The following is a 17,710-nucleotide window of genomic DNA, read 5'->3' as shown; positions in this document are numbered from 1 at the left end:
TCTCCTCACCCATTCAATGGCACATGTAATAATGACCCTATGGAGTTTTGGGGAGAATCAAAGGAAATGGTCCATTTCGTGGCTGACAATGTCTGGGACAGAATAGTGTAGTTATACTGTTTTCATCAATCTCGAGATTGGTCAGCTAGCTTTACCGTGAGTTCTCCTAGTTGTGATTAAATATAGTAAGTCACCTCACCTGGTTCACTTAGTGAAAAAAGTCCTCCCTGGTGATGATGGAGATGTTAAGTCTGGGGTATAGCTCCTGATCACAGGATACACTCTCTTTTGCTGGAAGTCATATCTGCTCTCCCGTATCACTGTCCGAGAGGAAGGACAGGACCCCCGCACACATCTATGTGTGCGCAGACACACACGGGCCAGCTACTGCAAATGTACGTGTTGTCAACTTTGAAGCTATGACTGCCATCTTAGGCCAAGATGGGGGAGGGTCTGGTAAGTGTCCTTTCAAAATGTACTCAATAATCTGTAGAGGGCTATGAGAACAGATGACTCCATGACTCCCAGGAAGATCAGCCCAAAGAAGACCTAGCAAAAAGGCATTTTCATACATCGGAAAGAGCACGCTCTTTGGAGTCAGACAGAGTTTTAAATACTGAGTGCAATTCCCAACTTCGTCACTTACAAACCATGTCCCTGGGCAAAGGAAGCTCTCTGAGCCTTGAATCTCTCTTAAAGATCTTGTAAATATTTACTAAGATGATGTAAGACATCCCAGTGTGTTCTGTGAAACCATAGTCCAAGGGGATGATACACACACACACAGTTCCACAGTCAGATAAGGTTGAGAAGAAAAAACCCTCTTAAATACTTGCACCATACATTAGTGCATTAAGAGCTGTAAAGAACGCTGCAATAAAGAAACCTGTTTAGCTAGTGTTCTTTAAACTCACTTGACCACAGGTAACTGTTAATATCCTGCAAAACAAACCTTCAAAAAATGTTGAGATAATGAATATATAGGGCTTAGTACAATGCAAGGTACATAATATGTTGTAATCATAGTAGACATCACTATTAGTATAAATATTCTTTTCCCATCCCCTTCTGGGTTCCTATAGCCTTCTACTTACATGAATATAATGATGATAGTAGTAGTAGTAGTAGTAGTAGTAACACGTTATTAATACTTTGGTGTTTGCTTACACAGCTAATATATGACAGACCCAGGATTTGAACCAAGATGTGTCTGGCTCAAAAACCATTATGTCATACTGCTTCCCTAGTCTTCAGTGATCCCCTTAAGAGTTGACCCTTGCTGCCACAGTTGGAGGGGGCCAATCACTGGTGAACACTTCACGCTACCGACCCAAGAGAGAAGCAGCCCCATGGGAGGCAAAAGGCCAGGGCTCCTACCTGGTGCCGGACTCCATCCTCACTGACGCACTGGCTACAGGCCTCCTCGGGGACACAGCTACCTTCCAGCATGACTTGGTCTGGGGGACAGAAGCAGCCTTCCGAGGGATGGTCCCCACAGGAGCTTGTATTGCCTTCACAGAGCCGGGGGCAGCCACGCTCACAGTGGTTGTACACCAGGGACGGTGGGCATGACATATCTACAGACAGAGAACAGGGTCACACTCAGCCCACACCAACCAGACAGAAACAAAGGCACAGCTGCTTCAAAGAGGTTGGCCATCTGACAAACTTGCTGGGGCAGAAATGGCTAATTTCTACCCACTTTTATTCCCTCCATTTTCCATAAATGGTTCTGTAAGCCAGGCACCTGACCACGGAGTACAGACTACATTTCCCGACCTCCCTTGCCGCTAAGTGTAGTCACGTGACTACAGTTCTGCCCAATGAACTGTAAGGGCAAATGAAGACTCCAATAGCGGTTTCCAGGAATCTTGTTTTTGGGGTTTTTTCCACCATTTTGACCCAGGAATCTTTTTTTAAAGGACAGCTGTGTGTGTCCTTTGTGCCTTTTCCCTTCTTCACTCCCACTGCCATCTGGAACCCGGATGTGACAGCTAGAGGTCCATCTTAAGCCATGAGAAAAAAGCACACCCAAGTGAGGGCAGAGCAAAAAACTAGAATCCAGTTTGAAACCCAGAAACAGCTGGAGCCACCTCCCTCTGATCAACTGTGTGAGAGAGAATTTTACTTCTCTGTTACCGGAGCCAAATTTAATCCTAACAGATGATGTGAGCCTGTGTATCCTTAGGAAGTTTTATGGGTGTTTCTTTTGAACACAGGTATATTGAATCCTTTAAAAAAAATCCTCTTAAATTAAATAAGGAGTCCACAGCTATGAAGAGTTGCCTGGAGAAAAGGTACATGATTCACTTGGCCCAGTCTGGCCCTGCTCGACCCCTTCTCATGGTGCCAAAGCAGGTGGCAGGAGTGTCTAAGGATTTAGAGCATCAAGCATTTTCCTGTAAGGGCACAGTGAGTAGCCGGGGGTAGACAAGGAAATTAGTAAGTAGAGAAGGACTATGGCTAACTCAGGAACTATCATTTGCCCCTTGAACTGCAGGCAGGTTGAAACAAGGCACTACCATCTAATGGACTCAGAACAACAGAGTTGGATGGAACCTAAGGGTTGCTCGTCCAACCATCTCATTCTGAGATGCAGAAAGCAAGGTCCAGATAGACAGAGAACAGATGATCAGCTCCTGAGCTGGGACTAGGGTGCCCAAGTCCTCCAGCCACAGGCTAGAGTTGTGGCAGTTCTATGATAATAAACTCTGAGACTCCAAGATGCTTGCATATATTGATTTCCCTCCAGAGAAAGTCAGAGATTGTATTCAGTAATTGGGGGGTGGGGGCTGAAGTTCAGTGTTCTTTTCATTCCAGCGCCCCCTGAGGCAGGAATCACATCTGATTCATTATGGTATCCCCTGCATGCTAAATGACGAATAAATGCCAAGTCCAAGTAGGAGAGCTGACCCTGGAGAGGAACCTCCACTAGCAATCCCATGGTCTTTCTAATTAAGATCCTTCTTGGTATTTCAGTGGCAAAATTCCACTCACACTTCAACATCCTGCTCAGGCATGGCTTACTCTGTGAGCCTCTGCTAAACTTGGGGTAATTTCAAATCAGAAATGTGACTGGTCATTCTGTACTTTGCTGATGCCTATATGTGTCCAATACATTAAAGTCACATTTGTCTGAACTATAGAAACGCTTCCATTTACACAGACATTCTACACCCAAATTACTGAAACATCTATCATTTAATTTGATCCTAAATAAGATCCTAGGTAATGGGAAAAGCAGGGATTTTGATCTTTATCACCCAGAAAAAGAATATGAGGCCCAGAGAGGGTTGAGCAAGACCACAATTAGTTGGTCTTCACAACTTTACAGGATGCCTTTGGAGACTCACCACAGAAACTGGTCCTCCTCCAGTCAACACAGATCCCCTTGGTCCGACAGAGGTGGGCATACAAGGCAATCACCTCACACACCTGCTCCTGGTGGCAACTGTCTTGCTGGCACATGGCGTAAAAGGTGGTTGGAGTGAGGACCTTGTGGCACTCAGCAAACAATTCTGAGAGGAGGACCTGGCAGTGGGAGTTGCTGGAGACAGGACACTGCTCCCAGGAGACCGGTTGGCACGTCCTCCCCGGCTGCTGCACGGTCCATTCCTGGACGAGCACTCTCCAGTCTGTGGTGACCGTGCCATCCCTCAGCATAAAGTCATTGGCTCCGTTCTCGTCACAGATCCCTAGATAGATGGAGAAAGGCAAGATTGGTAGCCCTGGGTGCTGACATATTGATGTTGGAGACCTGGCCACTCTCCATGCCCACCAGCTTCTGAACCTTACAATCAACTGGACCCAGAAATACAAGCAGCCAAGAGTCCTGAGACTAGAGCAAAGGAGAAAGTTCTCACCACAAAGACCATACGTCTTTGAAGCAAAGGTCTTGGGGCTGAGCTGCAGCTGGAACTCATTGTTTCGTGGAGTGAACGTGAAGATGTGGCCAAGATGGTTGAGTCTGATCTCATACATGATGGTGCCGTAGACATTGATTTCCATGTCCCCACCCACATATGGGACAGGGACCAGTCTCCCATTCACTGTCGGCTGTCCAAAGAAGACAGTGATTCATCAGTAGTCACACAATAAGGAATCCTAGAATTTCACTCTTAGCTTCTTCCCAAAGTTACCGACAGTTCCTACTCTCAACTCCAATGTCATCCACAAACTCTGATATTTGGCAGTAGCTCTTCTAAGGTAAAGGAGCGTTGCAGAGCTTGACAGAACAGATTATTAGAATCCTTTACACCCCTCCTAAAAAGGTGGTGCTCTGCTGGTGAGGCAGAAGGTGGAGTCCCTAACAGACACACCAGCTAAAACCAACCAGCAGCGGAGGCTTCTTCGAGGTTCTGTTGCTGCCTTGCATGGGACCCAGAGAAAACACCCCTCACCTGCATATCACTGTGGAGCGTAACTGAGAGGCCGTCATGCTTCACCTCGATGGATTTCATGCAGGCCTGCCTCAGCCCAGGGCTGCAGGCACCATTATGGAGAATCACCTCCAGGTCCTGCTCCTTGTTTTGAAATAGGACATATGAACAGCTGCCAGTCAGTTTGAAGTTCTGCCCATCAAAGGTCACGATGTGCCGGGTAGAGCTGCCCATGCACACACCTGGATGGGGAGAGCAAAGGACGGATGTGACGTTCTCCAAACCCCCATAAGTGCAAAGAGGCAGGTGTTACCAAGCTGCACACAGTTAACAGAACTGAGCGCTGAATGGGCCCTTTGAGGTCATGCAGTCTAACTTCCTCCTTTTTACGGATTAGGGAACAAATTCTGAGGGATAGAGTAGCTTAGGTAAGTAACACTTAGCCAGTAAATATTTTTCTAGAGAAGGTTTAGAAGGATAAGTATCACATAAAAAAACATGGAAAATTATAGAGCCATACTTCTACTTTAGCGTGCAAAGTGAATGATCTCCTCTACAGGGATGCCTTGGCCCAGGAAACAAAATTAAGTCTCAGGGTTGTTAGGACTTGTTGAAATCATGAGGAGCTAAGCGTATCATGAGCTTATGAGCTCATTGTAAAGAAAGTTCACCTAAAGACACATGTGTCCTCTCAGCTGCCAAGTTTCTAACGGTACAAGAGGCCATGTTGACTTGATCCTTTAAGAGATCACACAAGAGGAATATTTCTGAAGCCAAAACAAATGATTGGGTCTCAGCACTCCCTCATTTGCCACTCATTCATTCACATGATCAGCAAATTCTCAAGGTTCCTATTAAAACACCACTTGGGAATACTAGTCATCTTGCATCTGCATAAGATGATTCTGTAAAAATCCCCCCATGGAAGGCACCACCACCATGCGTGATTTGAAAGTTAATCTTGGACCGAAATGAAGCTAGAGATGAGCTTTCCGGAGCAACCATGACCATAGCTATGGTGGTGGGAAAATAAAAGCCCAAGAACTGAGAGGCAGACTCAGTGGGTCAATGAGAATGCATTCATGTCCCTCACTCACAGCAGGTCTAGGCAACCTCCATCTGCACGAGTGACCTGTAGGTCAAGCAGCATGGCCACTAACAAAGGAGGGGGCTGGATGCACCAGCTGTCAGAGCTGAGCAGCCTGCTAGGAACTCTTCCACTCAAAATCTCCTGAGTCCTAGAGTAGATGGTCCCTTCCAAGGGGCAGTACTGAACGCCTTTGGCCCGACGACACCCATGCTGCAAGTGGCCCAGCTGTGAAGCGTGTCAAGCCTTAAAGAGATCAGCCCCAACTGCTATGAGGATGTAGCAAGTCACAGGCAAAGAAATGGTGTTAGCTCACCTGAGGCTCTGCCCACCAGGGCATAAACTGTTACAGTGAAGTGGGTACTTCAGAGCCAGAGAAACTCAAGATTGAATTTGGCTCCCACCCCTTGCTTGTGCTGTGATCTGGGATAAATTACTTCACTTCTGTGATCCTCTCGTGTCCCCGCTGCTGTCTTTGAACTGATAGAGAGGATTTCTGGGCTATGTTTTTAAGCAAAAAAGGCAAAGCTCATTTGTGAAGAAGGATAAACCTGGAATGAGTGAGGTCGGTTGCCTGCACGAACGTAGGTGGAAATAAGCAGAAAGGACAGAGGAAAGGGGACAGGGGAGTGACATCCGAGTAAACCTTTCTGTACCCTCTCACATTTGGGGCCAGATTAGTAATTCACATACCGAAAACAAACAAATGAATAAAATCAGCAAGAATGGGGATGAGGGAAACCCAGAACGGAATACAAACAGAAACAAATTAAACTCATGGTAATGAATAACATAACTACACTGTACGGAGGGGAGAAACTAACCTAAATAACTTCGGGGGGAAATGTACTATGTACTCAAAGACAAAAGATAAAAAGAATTGTATACAAATATCGTACTCTAGTTAGTAGATTTGTTTTCCATCCAGGCATTGGTTAGCAAATTCTGAAACTACTTTATGTGTATTCTGGGATTAAGCCAACATAGAAATATATTGTGGATAATGAGAGCCAGGCTCCTCACTGTGTGAGAGAGTGAGCTGGGGATGTCAAAAGGACACGAGTCAAATTGAAAGAACTCCCAGCAGCCAAATCCAGGACCAGCTGACCAAGAAAATAAATAATGCTAGTAACTGATTCTACCCCCTAGAATAAAATAAGAACTGATGAGTCCATATTGATACAAATAATTAATTGAATTAATAAATGACAGAGAAGGAAAATTCTTCCTTTCAGTAGAATTCCAACTAGTAAATGTGGAGAGAATGATGGAAATCAAAAATCACTATTTGGCAAATACTACAATAAAAATTGTGTCAGGTAAGGATTACCCATGCATGGTAAACTCAATGGGTAAAAGTATATTTCCATAGTTCCAAAATATTTCTGTACATGATCATTATTAACTGCAAGGAAGAAAACAGTAACTCTACAGTGGAAAAATCTGGTAAATACCACCTAAACCAAGTGATCAAACTTAACATCACCTGTAATGAGGCAAATTGATAACATGTACCTCCTCTTGATAAACGAAAAAAGACACAATATGTCTTCTGGATTATTCTTGACAACATGTATAATCTGACTCTAACTCAAATTGAGGGACATTCTACAAAATTACTAGCCAGAACTTTTCAAAAAAGGTCAAGGTCATAAATATCAATAAATACTAAGGATCTGTTGCAGATTTAAGGAGACTACAGAGACATGATAACTTAATGCCATGTGTGATTCTGGGTTGAATCCTGCATCTGAACAAAGGACATTAGTGGGACAACGGACAAAAACTAAGATTTTTATGGATGTATTTTACGGATGTTAATTCCTGATTGTGATCATTACACTGTGATTATGTAAGATACTACAATCTGGGTAAAGATATACAGGAATTCTTTGTACCGTTTGTGCAACTTTTTTTGAAAATCTGAAATTATTCAAAATAAGAAGTTTTAAATGGTTTTAATTTAAATTTTTTTAATCCTTAACAAAAAGAGCCTAAATCAAGTTTTACCACTTCTGATAAAAGAGAATATAAAGAGGGGCGCCTGGGTGGCTCAGTTGTTAAGAGTCTGCCTTTGGCTCGGGTCATGATCCCAGGGTCCTGGGATCGAGCCCTGCATTGGGATCCCTGCTCTGCAGGAAGCCTGCTTCTCCCTCTCCCACTCCCCCTGCTTGTGTTCCCTCTCTCGCTGTGTCTTTCTCTATCAAATAAATAAAATATTTTTTTTAAAAAGAGAGAATATAAAGAGTAAAAAAAAGTCAAGAGTATAAAAGGAGTCCAGAGGGACTGAATTTAAGAAGAAATTTGTTTGCACAAAACTCCTATTGCGTTGTGAGTCTCACACCCCCAGGTGCCCCACTAAGGACAAATGGGACACCTGAGCCTTATGAACAGGACTTTCGAGAGGCCCCTTCCAGAGAGGGGTCTGCATCCCACAAGTGGGATACATCCCTGTCCTGGGGGCAGGCAGCCCAAATTGGGATTAAGGAGCTGTTTTAACTCTAACTCAAGTTTAAGGTTTTGATTCTTACACGGGGATGGGCACCAAATTACCAAGTTGAGAGTTTGTTTTATAATGTAAAGGAACCATAGAACATTTTATGAATAAGCAGAAATTATGAGGTCCGGTAGCATTCTTATCCAGTCCAGGGAGATCATTTATCCCACTAAATAAATAGTCAAGGGAGGGTGGGGTATAAAATACAGTTTAGTTTTTATCCCACTGGTTGTGTTTGTTCGACATAGTAATTATGCTGAGTAGGTATTGCCAAACACAGCCATTTCTCCCAACCATGAGGCAGAGGGCTGACCCACCCCCATGGATGAATGCCCTCCACGGGTCTGCACAAGAAGGACTTGACTATGTCCTCCTCTTACACCAGGCCACTGTGATGACGTCCCACAGCACCCAGCTCCCATACAGCTCTAGGTGTGAGTGGAGAGTTTTCTGGGGGCATCACTCTCACTGCTACACTTCTCCAGCATAGACTCCTAAAGGCTGACTTGCCAACAGCCAAGCTGAGCTCTGACCTCAGAAAATCAATTCTTCCTTCTCGTTATGCCTTATCTGGGGAAGTGCTTTCCAAAGACACAGGAGAACAGCGATCCCTGGGACTGAATGAAAACACGTCTAAAGGACACAAAGGGGAGGAAACATGGGTGAAGGGAGCACTCTGCATATAGTGAGGAGGGAAAGGGCCTTCTGGTCTACCTCTCTGCACAGCCATGCTAAAAGTACTACCCCTATAACACTGTCCAGGCTGGTAAAGCAATGGACTCACAGGGGCAGGTCCAGCGGCAGCCACAGGTCTCCTCCACCCTGAGAGGGGGCTGGCCATTGGGGCAGGAAGGCCTCGGCCCTCGGTCACAGTTGACCCGATGACTCTTCAGCAAGGTCTGGCCATCTGGCAGGCAAGTCACTGTGTGGCACTGGTCTGGCAAGGTCCAGACGTCCCCAGGCTGCAGAAGAAAAAAGCAGATTCAGGCAAGCATAGGCTGAGTCAGTCCTGCCCTAAGCCCATCAACTGGGCAACTGACCCCCTCTAAGGACACAGAGACTAGGACTTGCACATGGGCCCAAGCAGCAAGAAGGCAGAACACAAGATTTACAGGTAAAAACCTACACACACACACACACACACACACACACACACACACACACAAGCAGGATATAATGGTAAGAGTGAGAACCAGACCAAGACAGAAGGAGGAACAAGGGGGGAAAAGCACCCCAAATACTCATTCTGATCTTTTTTTCAAAGTCAGCTGAAAGGAACTCACCCTCTTCTCGTTCCCATCCTCATCCACACAAACTCTAACGAACCCTGAAACAGACACAAATAAGATCTGAGGTCCCACCCATTATGCAGAAGTTCCAAGCCATTCAAGATGTCTGCTTGGACACCCAGGCTTGTCTGTGAAGTGGACTTCAGTCTGCAAAGGATCTGAGAGGGTTCAACCATGAGGATGCGGGTCCACCAAGCTAAGAGGTGGCCATCCTGCGGTTTTTTCTGGCATGCTTTGCAGTTCTTAGTAATTATGGCGACAACAACAGTAAGAACACAGAAATCCCTACAGTGCGTAGTCAGTATCTCCTTTTCCCATTTCATATGTAGACCAGTGCCTAGTGAGAGGAAGGGGGAGGAAATGAGGCAAGATCCCCAAAATGTGAAAGAGATCTTTAAGAGTCCTGCCAGGAGAGCTATCTTCCAGCAGGAAAGGGCAATAACTCTGTAGTAGGTATTGACTCACAGCTAGTTACTTAAGGAATATAAATAAAAACAGATAAAAAAAATCATATACAGTAAAAAAAAAAAATTCTAAGTCAATTTAAACTATGATACTTTGGTATTAGATTCTATGTTGCTGTTTTTCTAAGGCCCTGTATACTCGTGCTGAGACTGAACATAGGGCGTGGGGAAGAAGACCATGGTCTGCGGGACACTGGAGTTCCCTGCTTCTGTCTTCCACTTCTTTGTCCAAAATCACTCTGCACAAGTAAGCACGGGCTGTCTCTGCTAAAGTCTTGATGGGCAGTTAGGATGGAAGGAGGGCTATACACAGAGAACTTTCTGGTACCCCCTTGGGTGTTTTAGTATGAACTTCCCATGAGCAGAAACTTAAAGGTCCCGGTCTATGTAACTGTCTTCATCAAGGCCTGGCCAACCTCAGGCCAACCTCAGGTCTCTAGAATGGGTTTTGTTTTTGTGTTTTGTATTTTGAGGGAGTAAAAAAGACATGAGGAGACTCACCAGAGCACAGCTTGTGGAAGAAGGAATTTCCTAGGGTGGCCATGGTGGAGAGATCTTCGATTCGCTGGAGCCTCAGCACATTGGAGCCAGCGTTTGGGCCTGCCAGCCTCCTCAGCTGGGCCTCATCATACCGATCCCCGATTCCAATGGGGAACACTGTCACTCCTGGGGTTAGCAGAGGAACGAGAAAGGGTCTGTGTCAACCTGCTTTGGTAAGCTGGGCCCCAAATGGACAGAGCTGCAGCTGTACCCAGCATCTGTACAGAGCCTCATATTTTCCAGACGGGTCACATAAACCGACCCTGGGAGCAAGACATTCAGTCAGTCAACCAATGTTAATGACACCACTCTGTGCTGGGTACGATTCTAAGCAATGGGGACACAGTGAGCCGAACAGATGAAGTCCCTGTCTTTGTGGACCTTGCCCTGGGCAGAGACAGACACCAAACACAAAAATAAGTAAATATCCAGCATTTCAGATGTGTATGAGTGCTTAGGAAAAAAACAAAATGTGATATGAGGATGGGAGTGCCCAGGGGTAGGAGAGGGAGTTGCTGTTTCATGCAAGGTGGCTGGAGAAGCATTTGGTGAAGAGATGACATCCGAGCAGAGACCTGAAGTAAGGATTGAAGGAGCCACGAGGATATCCCAAGCAGAGAGAACAGTGAGCGCAAGGGCTCGAGCAGAAGTATGAGTGCATGCTCCAGGGTGGTGGGAACAGAGCAGATAAGAGGGGGTGGAGCACAGACCATGCAAAGCTTCATAGGCCACGTAAGGACATAACATGTTCTCTGAATGAAATGAGAAGCCAGCCAAGACTATGGAGCTAAGGAGTGACATGGGCTAACCAATTTTTTTAAAGATTTGTTTATTTTAGAGGGGGGAGGGGCATAAAGAGAGGGAGAGAGAGAATCCTCAAGTAGACTCTGCACTGAGCATGGAGCCCAACACGGGGCTCGATCCCAAGACTCTGAGATCATGACCTGAGCCAAAATCAAAAGTTGGGCCCTTAACCGACTGAGCCACCCAAGCGCCCCTGGGCTGACCAATTTTTAAAGGGTCGCTACAGCTGCCATGTTTATTATGAACTACAGGGGACAAGGGTGGTGGCTGGGGTTCCATCAGAAAGCTCTTACAATAGTCCGGGTGGGAGACAAGGGTGACAGTGGTGGGTGTGGTATGGTGTGGTGGGCTTCTCAATATCTTCTGAAGGCAGAGCTGTAGTTTGTGGATGGACTGGACAGGGTCTGAGAGAGAAAGAGGAATCACGGATGCTGAAGTTTTGGGCCTGAGCAGCTGGAAGGATGGAATGCCATTGTCTAAGATGGGAAAGACTGTGGAAGGAGATTCAGATGTGAATTTGGTTTATGTTGAGTTTCTCTGTAGAACATCGAGGTGGAGTCAAGGTGAGAGATCCAGGCAGGAGACAGGAATATTGAGGTCAGCAGTGTATGAATGGATTTAAACCCATGACACTAAATGAGACCACCCAGGGGGTGAGTGTTAGAAGAGAAGAGAAAATGTCACAGGCCTGAGCCTGGAGTATGTATGTGCCCATTAATAGATGAGAAACTGAGGCTTTGAACAGTTCAATGACTTGCCCTAGAGCATGTCTATTTCCCCCAGACTGCAACTGCTTCCCTTCCAGATGAAAGTCCTTCTTGGGGTTCATGAGAGAAGAAGTGTCTCCATCCTGAAATTCCCCAATTCAGTTCTCCGGAAAGTTCTAGGTATTTGCAGTTGGCTTAAGGTTAGAGCTGATTTTCTACCAGGAACTTTTCTGTTCCTGTTAGCTCATTGTATCATCCAAATGTATATTCTTTCCCTTTTAGGGTCCTTTTCCCTAAAATAATCAATTTTATAAACATGTCTCCTTCATTCATTCAACAAACATTAGATGGCCCCCTATTTTGTGCATCAGGCACAGATGACAGGAAAATAAGCAAGCTGTTGCCCTTGCCCTCAAAGACCCCCAAGTTCTGCAAGAAGCAGATATGTAACAAACAAATACAATGTCACTTGCACATGTTGAGTTGTTCAGATGTGGTACAGAAAAGGGAGTGGATAACTCTCTTAGGAAGACATCAGAGCAAAGACAACTCCAGAGCAGGGTTCTGAAGGATGACCAAGTCTCCAGATGGCCACTTGAGGACTTAACATCGTTCCACTCACCCAGCGCCTCCTGGGCACCATGCCATCTGCCCTGGCTCACATTCCATTGCTATTCACAGCACAAGTTCACACGGGGCACCAAAGCTGGGTCATGCCCATGCCTGTCCCTGTCCTAAAGCTGCACCCTTTCTCTTGTCCAACCAGCACCCCACCCACACCTTTTAGGCTGGTACTGGAAGAGGTCTGATGGTTCCCACGGCCCCATGAGTCACTCTGGCCTCAGACATGGTGAGAGTGGGGACAGAGCAAGGACACCACCTCAAAAAGGAAAGGCATGAAAGTCTGACCCAGCCCTGGACACAAAGGAAAAATCTGGAGAAATTACAAGTGACAGCCGAAAGCATGCAGACCAATGAAGGACAAACACATATTTATTACTGTTTGGTTTCTAAGTAACATGGGGATTGGGCGACTTCCTGCTGTTTGAAACCAGGCCACAGGTAGCTCTGTAGCACTCACAACCATCCAGGCCACCCGAAAGCATCCCCTCCCCCCCAGCCCACTTTCAGTGCTCTAGTGGTTTAGGAGAGTCTCGGGATCATACACTGGACACTTACGGTTGGACGTGGCGGCATCGGCTGCAGCATCCACTGAATCCGCAGAGACATCCGTGACGAGGATGACCACTGCCTTCGAGGCTCCAGGCCTGGCACCATGCACTTCGGAGGTGACATATCGCACAGCATACTCCAAAGCATCCCCTGAGAATGGAAAACAGCCCACACCGAGTCAGTCCTGACAGCAGGAACGCCGGGCCTCCTGTCTCATGGCAGATCCTTAGGTGGTCAAAATGGAACGATTCAGAGACAGAGAAACACACACTGAGATCCAGGAGAGCAGCGAGGCCCGCACACTTTCCCAGAAAGGAAACTAGCCCAACGAGCCAAGGGACCGGCCAAGGTCACTCAGTCCCGGATGCCAAGAATTGAGACCAGACGAAGCTCCCGGCCGCAGCAGCAAGTTACCGATGTGGCTGAGGCCTCCCTCCCGCTGCATGAGGTCCACGTGGCTCAGGAGGTGAGCTTTCTCATAGGCCACGTTCCATGGCACAGCCGTGGTGATGGAGCTCCCGTATTGCAGCACCGAGACCTGCGTGAGCTGGGGCCCTGACAGGAAAGATGACGTGGGAATCATAGCCTGGATCGGGCGGAGCCCCCCAGAAAGCACTCCTTCCCCACCGGCTCCTCCAGGGCACCACTTACCTAGATTAGCTCTTGAAATGAAAGCCTTGGCAAAACTCTTCATCTCCTCAAAGTAAGAATTGGGAAAACTGGAGGAGCCATCCAGGAGGAGGGCCACGTCCAGGGGCTGGCTGCAGTCTGTGAAGAGAGCAGAGGGTGAGCACACAGGGGCTGGCTGCCAGGCCCCCTGCAGCGCACAGCACATCCAAGGGCAAGCAGCATGCTGCCGGCCGCTCGGCACCACAAAGGGGAGGGTGTCTCCACTGGTCCTGCACAGTGGGAACACGGGCCCGGGAGGAGTGAGAGGGGCCCATGAGTGCCCCAGGTCTGGACATACTGGAAAGGCAGTTTATATGCCTACAGATGAAAGCAAGAGGCATTGGCTCCCTCAGTAACTGGAAGCTGCAACTCTTCTGGAACTGAACAAAATACCAGAACGGCACAACAGGGAGATGGATGGCTAAAGGAGATGGAGTGGCAGCTGAGGGCTGGGGAACGAGCTTGTGTGCCGTGAGGTGGTAGGGCCGGTGAAGGTGCTGTAAGGTGGTCCAGCTGTACATGACTGGCACTCGTGGTAATGTTTGGGCAGAGCCATGATCACAGTGCAGAAAAAACCTCTGGCCGAAAAGCCATCCCGAGATTTGATAAGACGATGCTACTACTGTTCTCCTCAGCACAAATACCACAAGAATGTCAATAAATCTGTGGCTCTGGTTAAAACCAAAACCAAGACACAAAGGCACTTACAACAAGTGTGAGGATCAGGAGACGTTTAAAGAAAGTTATTCTGGTGTTAGTCTTTCATTCCTTGGGTAAATACCCAATAGTGGAATTACTGGATCATATGGTAATTCTATTTTTAACTTTTTGAGTAACCTCCATACTCTTTTCCACCAATTTGCATTCCTGCCAACAGTGCACAAGGATTCCTTTTTTTCCACACCCTCAAAAAGATATAGGCATCCCTCTTGTTTACAGCAGCATTATTTACAGTAGCCAAGACATGGGAAGCAGCCCAAGTGTCCATCCATAGAGAGTGGATAAGAAGATGTGGTATAAATACACACACACACACACACACACACACTGTACTATTATTCAGCCATGAAGAAGAATGAAGTATTGCCATTTGCAACAACGTGGATAGAACTAAAGGGCTGACCTAATGCTAAGTGAAATAAGTCAGAGAAATACAAATACCATATGATTTTACTCATATGTGGAATTCAAGAAACAAAACAAACAAAGAAAAAAAAGACAAACGAAAAAAACAAACTCTTAACTACAGAGAACTAACTAGTGGTTGCCAGAGGGGAGGTAGGGAGGAGGGGTGAGATAGGTAAAGGGAATTAAGAGCACACTTATCATGATGAGCACTGAGAAATGTGTAGAATTGTTGAATCACAATGGTGTACACCTGAAACTAATATGACACTGTGTGTAAATTATACTTCAATTAAAAAAAACAATAAAGCTCTTAGGAAAAAAAAGAAGTTAGTTATTCTGGATGGTCCCGAATACTCCAAGGAATGTCTTGAACACTCTGCTCAAGAACTAGGACCTGATTAGACATTAGCATCAGTTAAGAAGGCAGTCACCTAGCTCTGGTGGCAACCAGTTTTTGAGCACTTGGCTATGTGCTGAGTACTGTTATAAGCATTTTACAAGCACTATTGTTATCCCCATTTTACAGATGAGCAGACATATACACAGAGGTACTCGCTCAAAATTACCCCCAAATTATTACCAAAAATAAATTGCCCCAAATTACCCAGCTGGTAAGGGGCAAGAGTTGAATTTCAAACTAAGGTGGTCCGGCTCCAGAATCCGAGGGTTAAACCTGTCACCTAACTTCCTGGCCTTGCCCCAGAGATCACCAGCTACTTAAGTGATTGTATCCATCCAGCGTGGTCAAAGCTGAGAGCCACTACATTTAACAGGTTACCTCCAAGCAAGGCATGGGATTGGGTAGTGATGAGGCTGTGTGATAAAGCAAGACTTGTATTTTTCACTCTATATCCTTGACATTGTTCACATTTTAACAATAGCCTCGAGTAACCTTTGAATTTACAAGCACACTCAATAAGAAAAGATCCTCCTGCCGCCAAAAGATCACAGATGCAACTCCCTGGCTGGGAGGTGAGGAAACAAGGCCCTCTAAAGGCCAGGGTTTGACTGAAGGCACAGAGCAGGGAAGCAAGATTGAACCCAAGAACTGCACCTCCACCAGCCCTCAGCAGCCCCCACATCAGGCAAGGTGCCCACCGACCTGGGGTGGGGGCGAGGGTGGGGGGCTGCGGCCCCTCTCCAGAGCAGCACCTCTGCAGCACCAGATCAGGTGCCTCTCGGGGGAGCGTCTCAAAGTCCTGAATAAGGATGGGGGCATTGGGCCAGCTAATACTCTGCAGCTCCTGCACATCGGCGTGAGGGCCCACTCCAATGGGCACCACCTGGATGTCTCCAGGCATCCGCTTGATCTCATCAGAGGCGGGGTTTCCTGTGACCATGTAGACCAGGTTAGGGACCTGCTCCCGATCCCCCTGGCTGACAGAGAAGCTGTGTTCAGACAGGTACTGCAGGGCCAGCCCGGTGTTGGTCCTGTTGCCGCCCCGGTATCGGATCTCCCGCACGTGCTGCAGGACCTCCGCCTTGGCCTGGGTGTCGCTGAAGGTGTGCTCCACGGCCACCGTGTAGGAGTATTGCAGCACCATGACACGGATGCTGTCCTGGCCCACGTCCATCCGCTGAATCACCTCCTCCATGAACTCCCTGCTCTTGTTAAAGTTGGCCTCACCAATTTTGTCCGACCCTTCCAGGACAAACACCACATCCAGAACCACGGAGTTCCTTTTGGGTCCCGATGAGGGAACCCCCAAGAGCTCCGGACCCACAGTGACCGGGACCATAGAGGGGTGCTGAGTAGGGGCAGGTGCTTCCGGGGCAAGGTCACAGAGGTAGCTGATAATCTCGTCTCTTCGCTGCTCCAGCTCGTCCACACCACTGAGCACAAAGGCCTTGTTCTCAGGGGCCTGCTTCTCGATGTTTTGGATCTGCTTGAGGTTGGCATGGGGCCCGATGCCCACGGGGATCACAATGACTTTCTTCTTCTTCAGGCCCTGCACGTAGCGGACCAAATTCCGGGTCAGCCTCGGGGGCTCCTGGCTGGCCATGAGGAGCAGCGAGATGCGGGACGCTTCAGGGCGGTCGATCTTGCCGAAGATCTGGAACAGTGTGTACTTCAAGACCTCGCTGGTGGAGGCCACCTCGCTGCCCACGTACTTCACCTGGCTGGCAATGCGCCGCAGCTCCGAGGGTCGCTTCCGGTCCTTGAGCTCGATGTAGGCATGGGAGCCATCGTGGTACTCCACCACGGCCACGCGGATCCGCTTCTGGGAGATGTGCAGACGCTCCATCATGCCCACCACAAAGACTTTCAGCACTTCAAACTCGTCCTCAGACAGCTTGGAGGAGCCATCTAGCAGGAAAACCAGGTCCAGAAGCTTGCTGCAGTAGAAGTCATGGAGAGGTGGCTCTGGAGTGTCCTCCACATATGGGGTGGTGGAGCCAATGGGGCCTTCCGTGGGGGGCACCACGAGGCCTCCAGGTTCCCTGCAGGCCTCACAGGTGAGGTTGACGCCCTCACAATGACTGCAGTAGGGAGAGAAAACCAGAAATGGTTCAGGAAGGACCTCTGGGCACTTCTCAGCCTTATCTAGACCATTCCAGCCTTCCCAGAGAATGACCTGCCGGGCCTACCTGAGCTGAGCTCCCAGAGACCACTCCCCTACCCAAGTGGCACATCATTTTTTAACATAGGTCCCCAAATAGCACCCCTACACATGCAGCAAAGGCCTCCCTTTATTCTAGAAGCCAAAGCTCCAACCCCTCGTAGCACCTGAGGAAGACTCTTTCTTGCTTCTAGGCCATCCACACAGTCCTTCAAAGTCAATGTCTTTTCAACCTACACCTCTAGCAGCATAAATATTTAATTCTAATCCAAACTCTCTCCCAGGTGTCTCCAAAAACAAATATCGCTCTAAAATGTTGATGCTGGCCAAGGCATGTGAATGTCCTATTGAAGATAAATGCTTTACCGCATTTATTGTACCAAAATTTAAGCTGAATAAATGTTGTACCATG

The 17,710-nt window shown here is 47.4% G+C and overlaps 1 protein-coding gene across 1 annotated transcript in view; it reads right to left on the bottom strand.

Moving 5' to 3' along the window:
• The window catches only part of VWF (von Willebrand factor), a 141,943-nt gene that overhangs the window by 36,773 nt on the left and 87,460 nt on the right, over positions 1 to 17,710 (bottom strand). The window contains exons 28-38 of the mRNA XM_064591672.1: positions 15,840 to 17,218; positions 13,592 to 13,708; positions 13,355 to 13,495; positions 12,947 to 13,090; positions 10,218 to 10,382; positions 9,247 to 9,290; positions 8,748 to 8,925; positions 4,401 to 4,621; positions 3,864 to 4,056; positions 3,354 to 3,695; positions 1,378 to 1,577 (exon numbers count right to left, since the gene is read on the bottom strand). Coding sequence (XP_064447742.1) covers positions 1,378 to 1,577; positions 3,354 to 3,695; positions 3,864 to 4,056; positions 4,401 to 4,621; positions 8,748 to 8,925; positions 9,247 to 9,290; positions 10,218 to 10,382; positions 12,947 to 13,090; positions 13,355 to 13,495; positions 13,592 to 13,708; positions 15,840 to 17,218 — 3,124 coding nt within the window. The remainder of the gene's footprint in view (positions 1 to 1,377; positions 1,578 to 3,353; positions 3,696 to 3,863; positions 4,057 to 4,400; positions 4,622 to 8,747; positions 8,926 to 9,246; positions 9,291 to 10,217; positions 10,383 to 12,946; positions 13,091 to 13,354; positions 13,496 to 13,591; positions 13,709 to 15,839; positions 17,219 to 17,710) is intronic.

Source organism: Mirounga angustirostris, unplaced genomic scaffold (genome assembly GCF_029215605.1).
Source record: "Mirounga angustirostris isolate CCGP_5_RB_7025 unplaced genomic scaffold, mMirAng1.0.hap1 SCAF_5, whole genome shotgun sequence".
NCBI classification, from domain to species: domain Eukaryota; kingdom Metazoa; phylum Chordata; class Mammalia; order Carnivora; family Phocidae; genus Mirounga; species Mirounga angustirostris.
The sequence above is the reverse complement of the archived record's forward strand: the minus strand, read 5'-3'. Positions and strand labels throughout refer to the sequence as shown.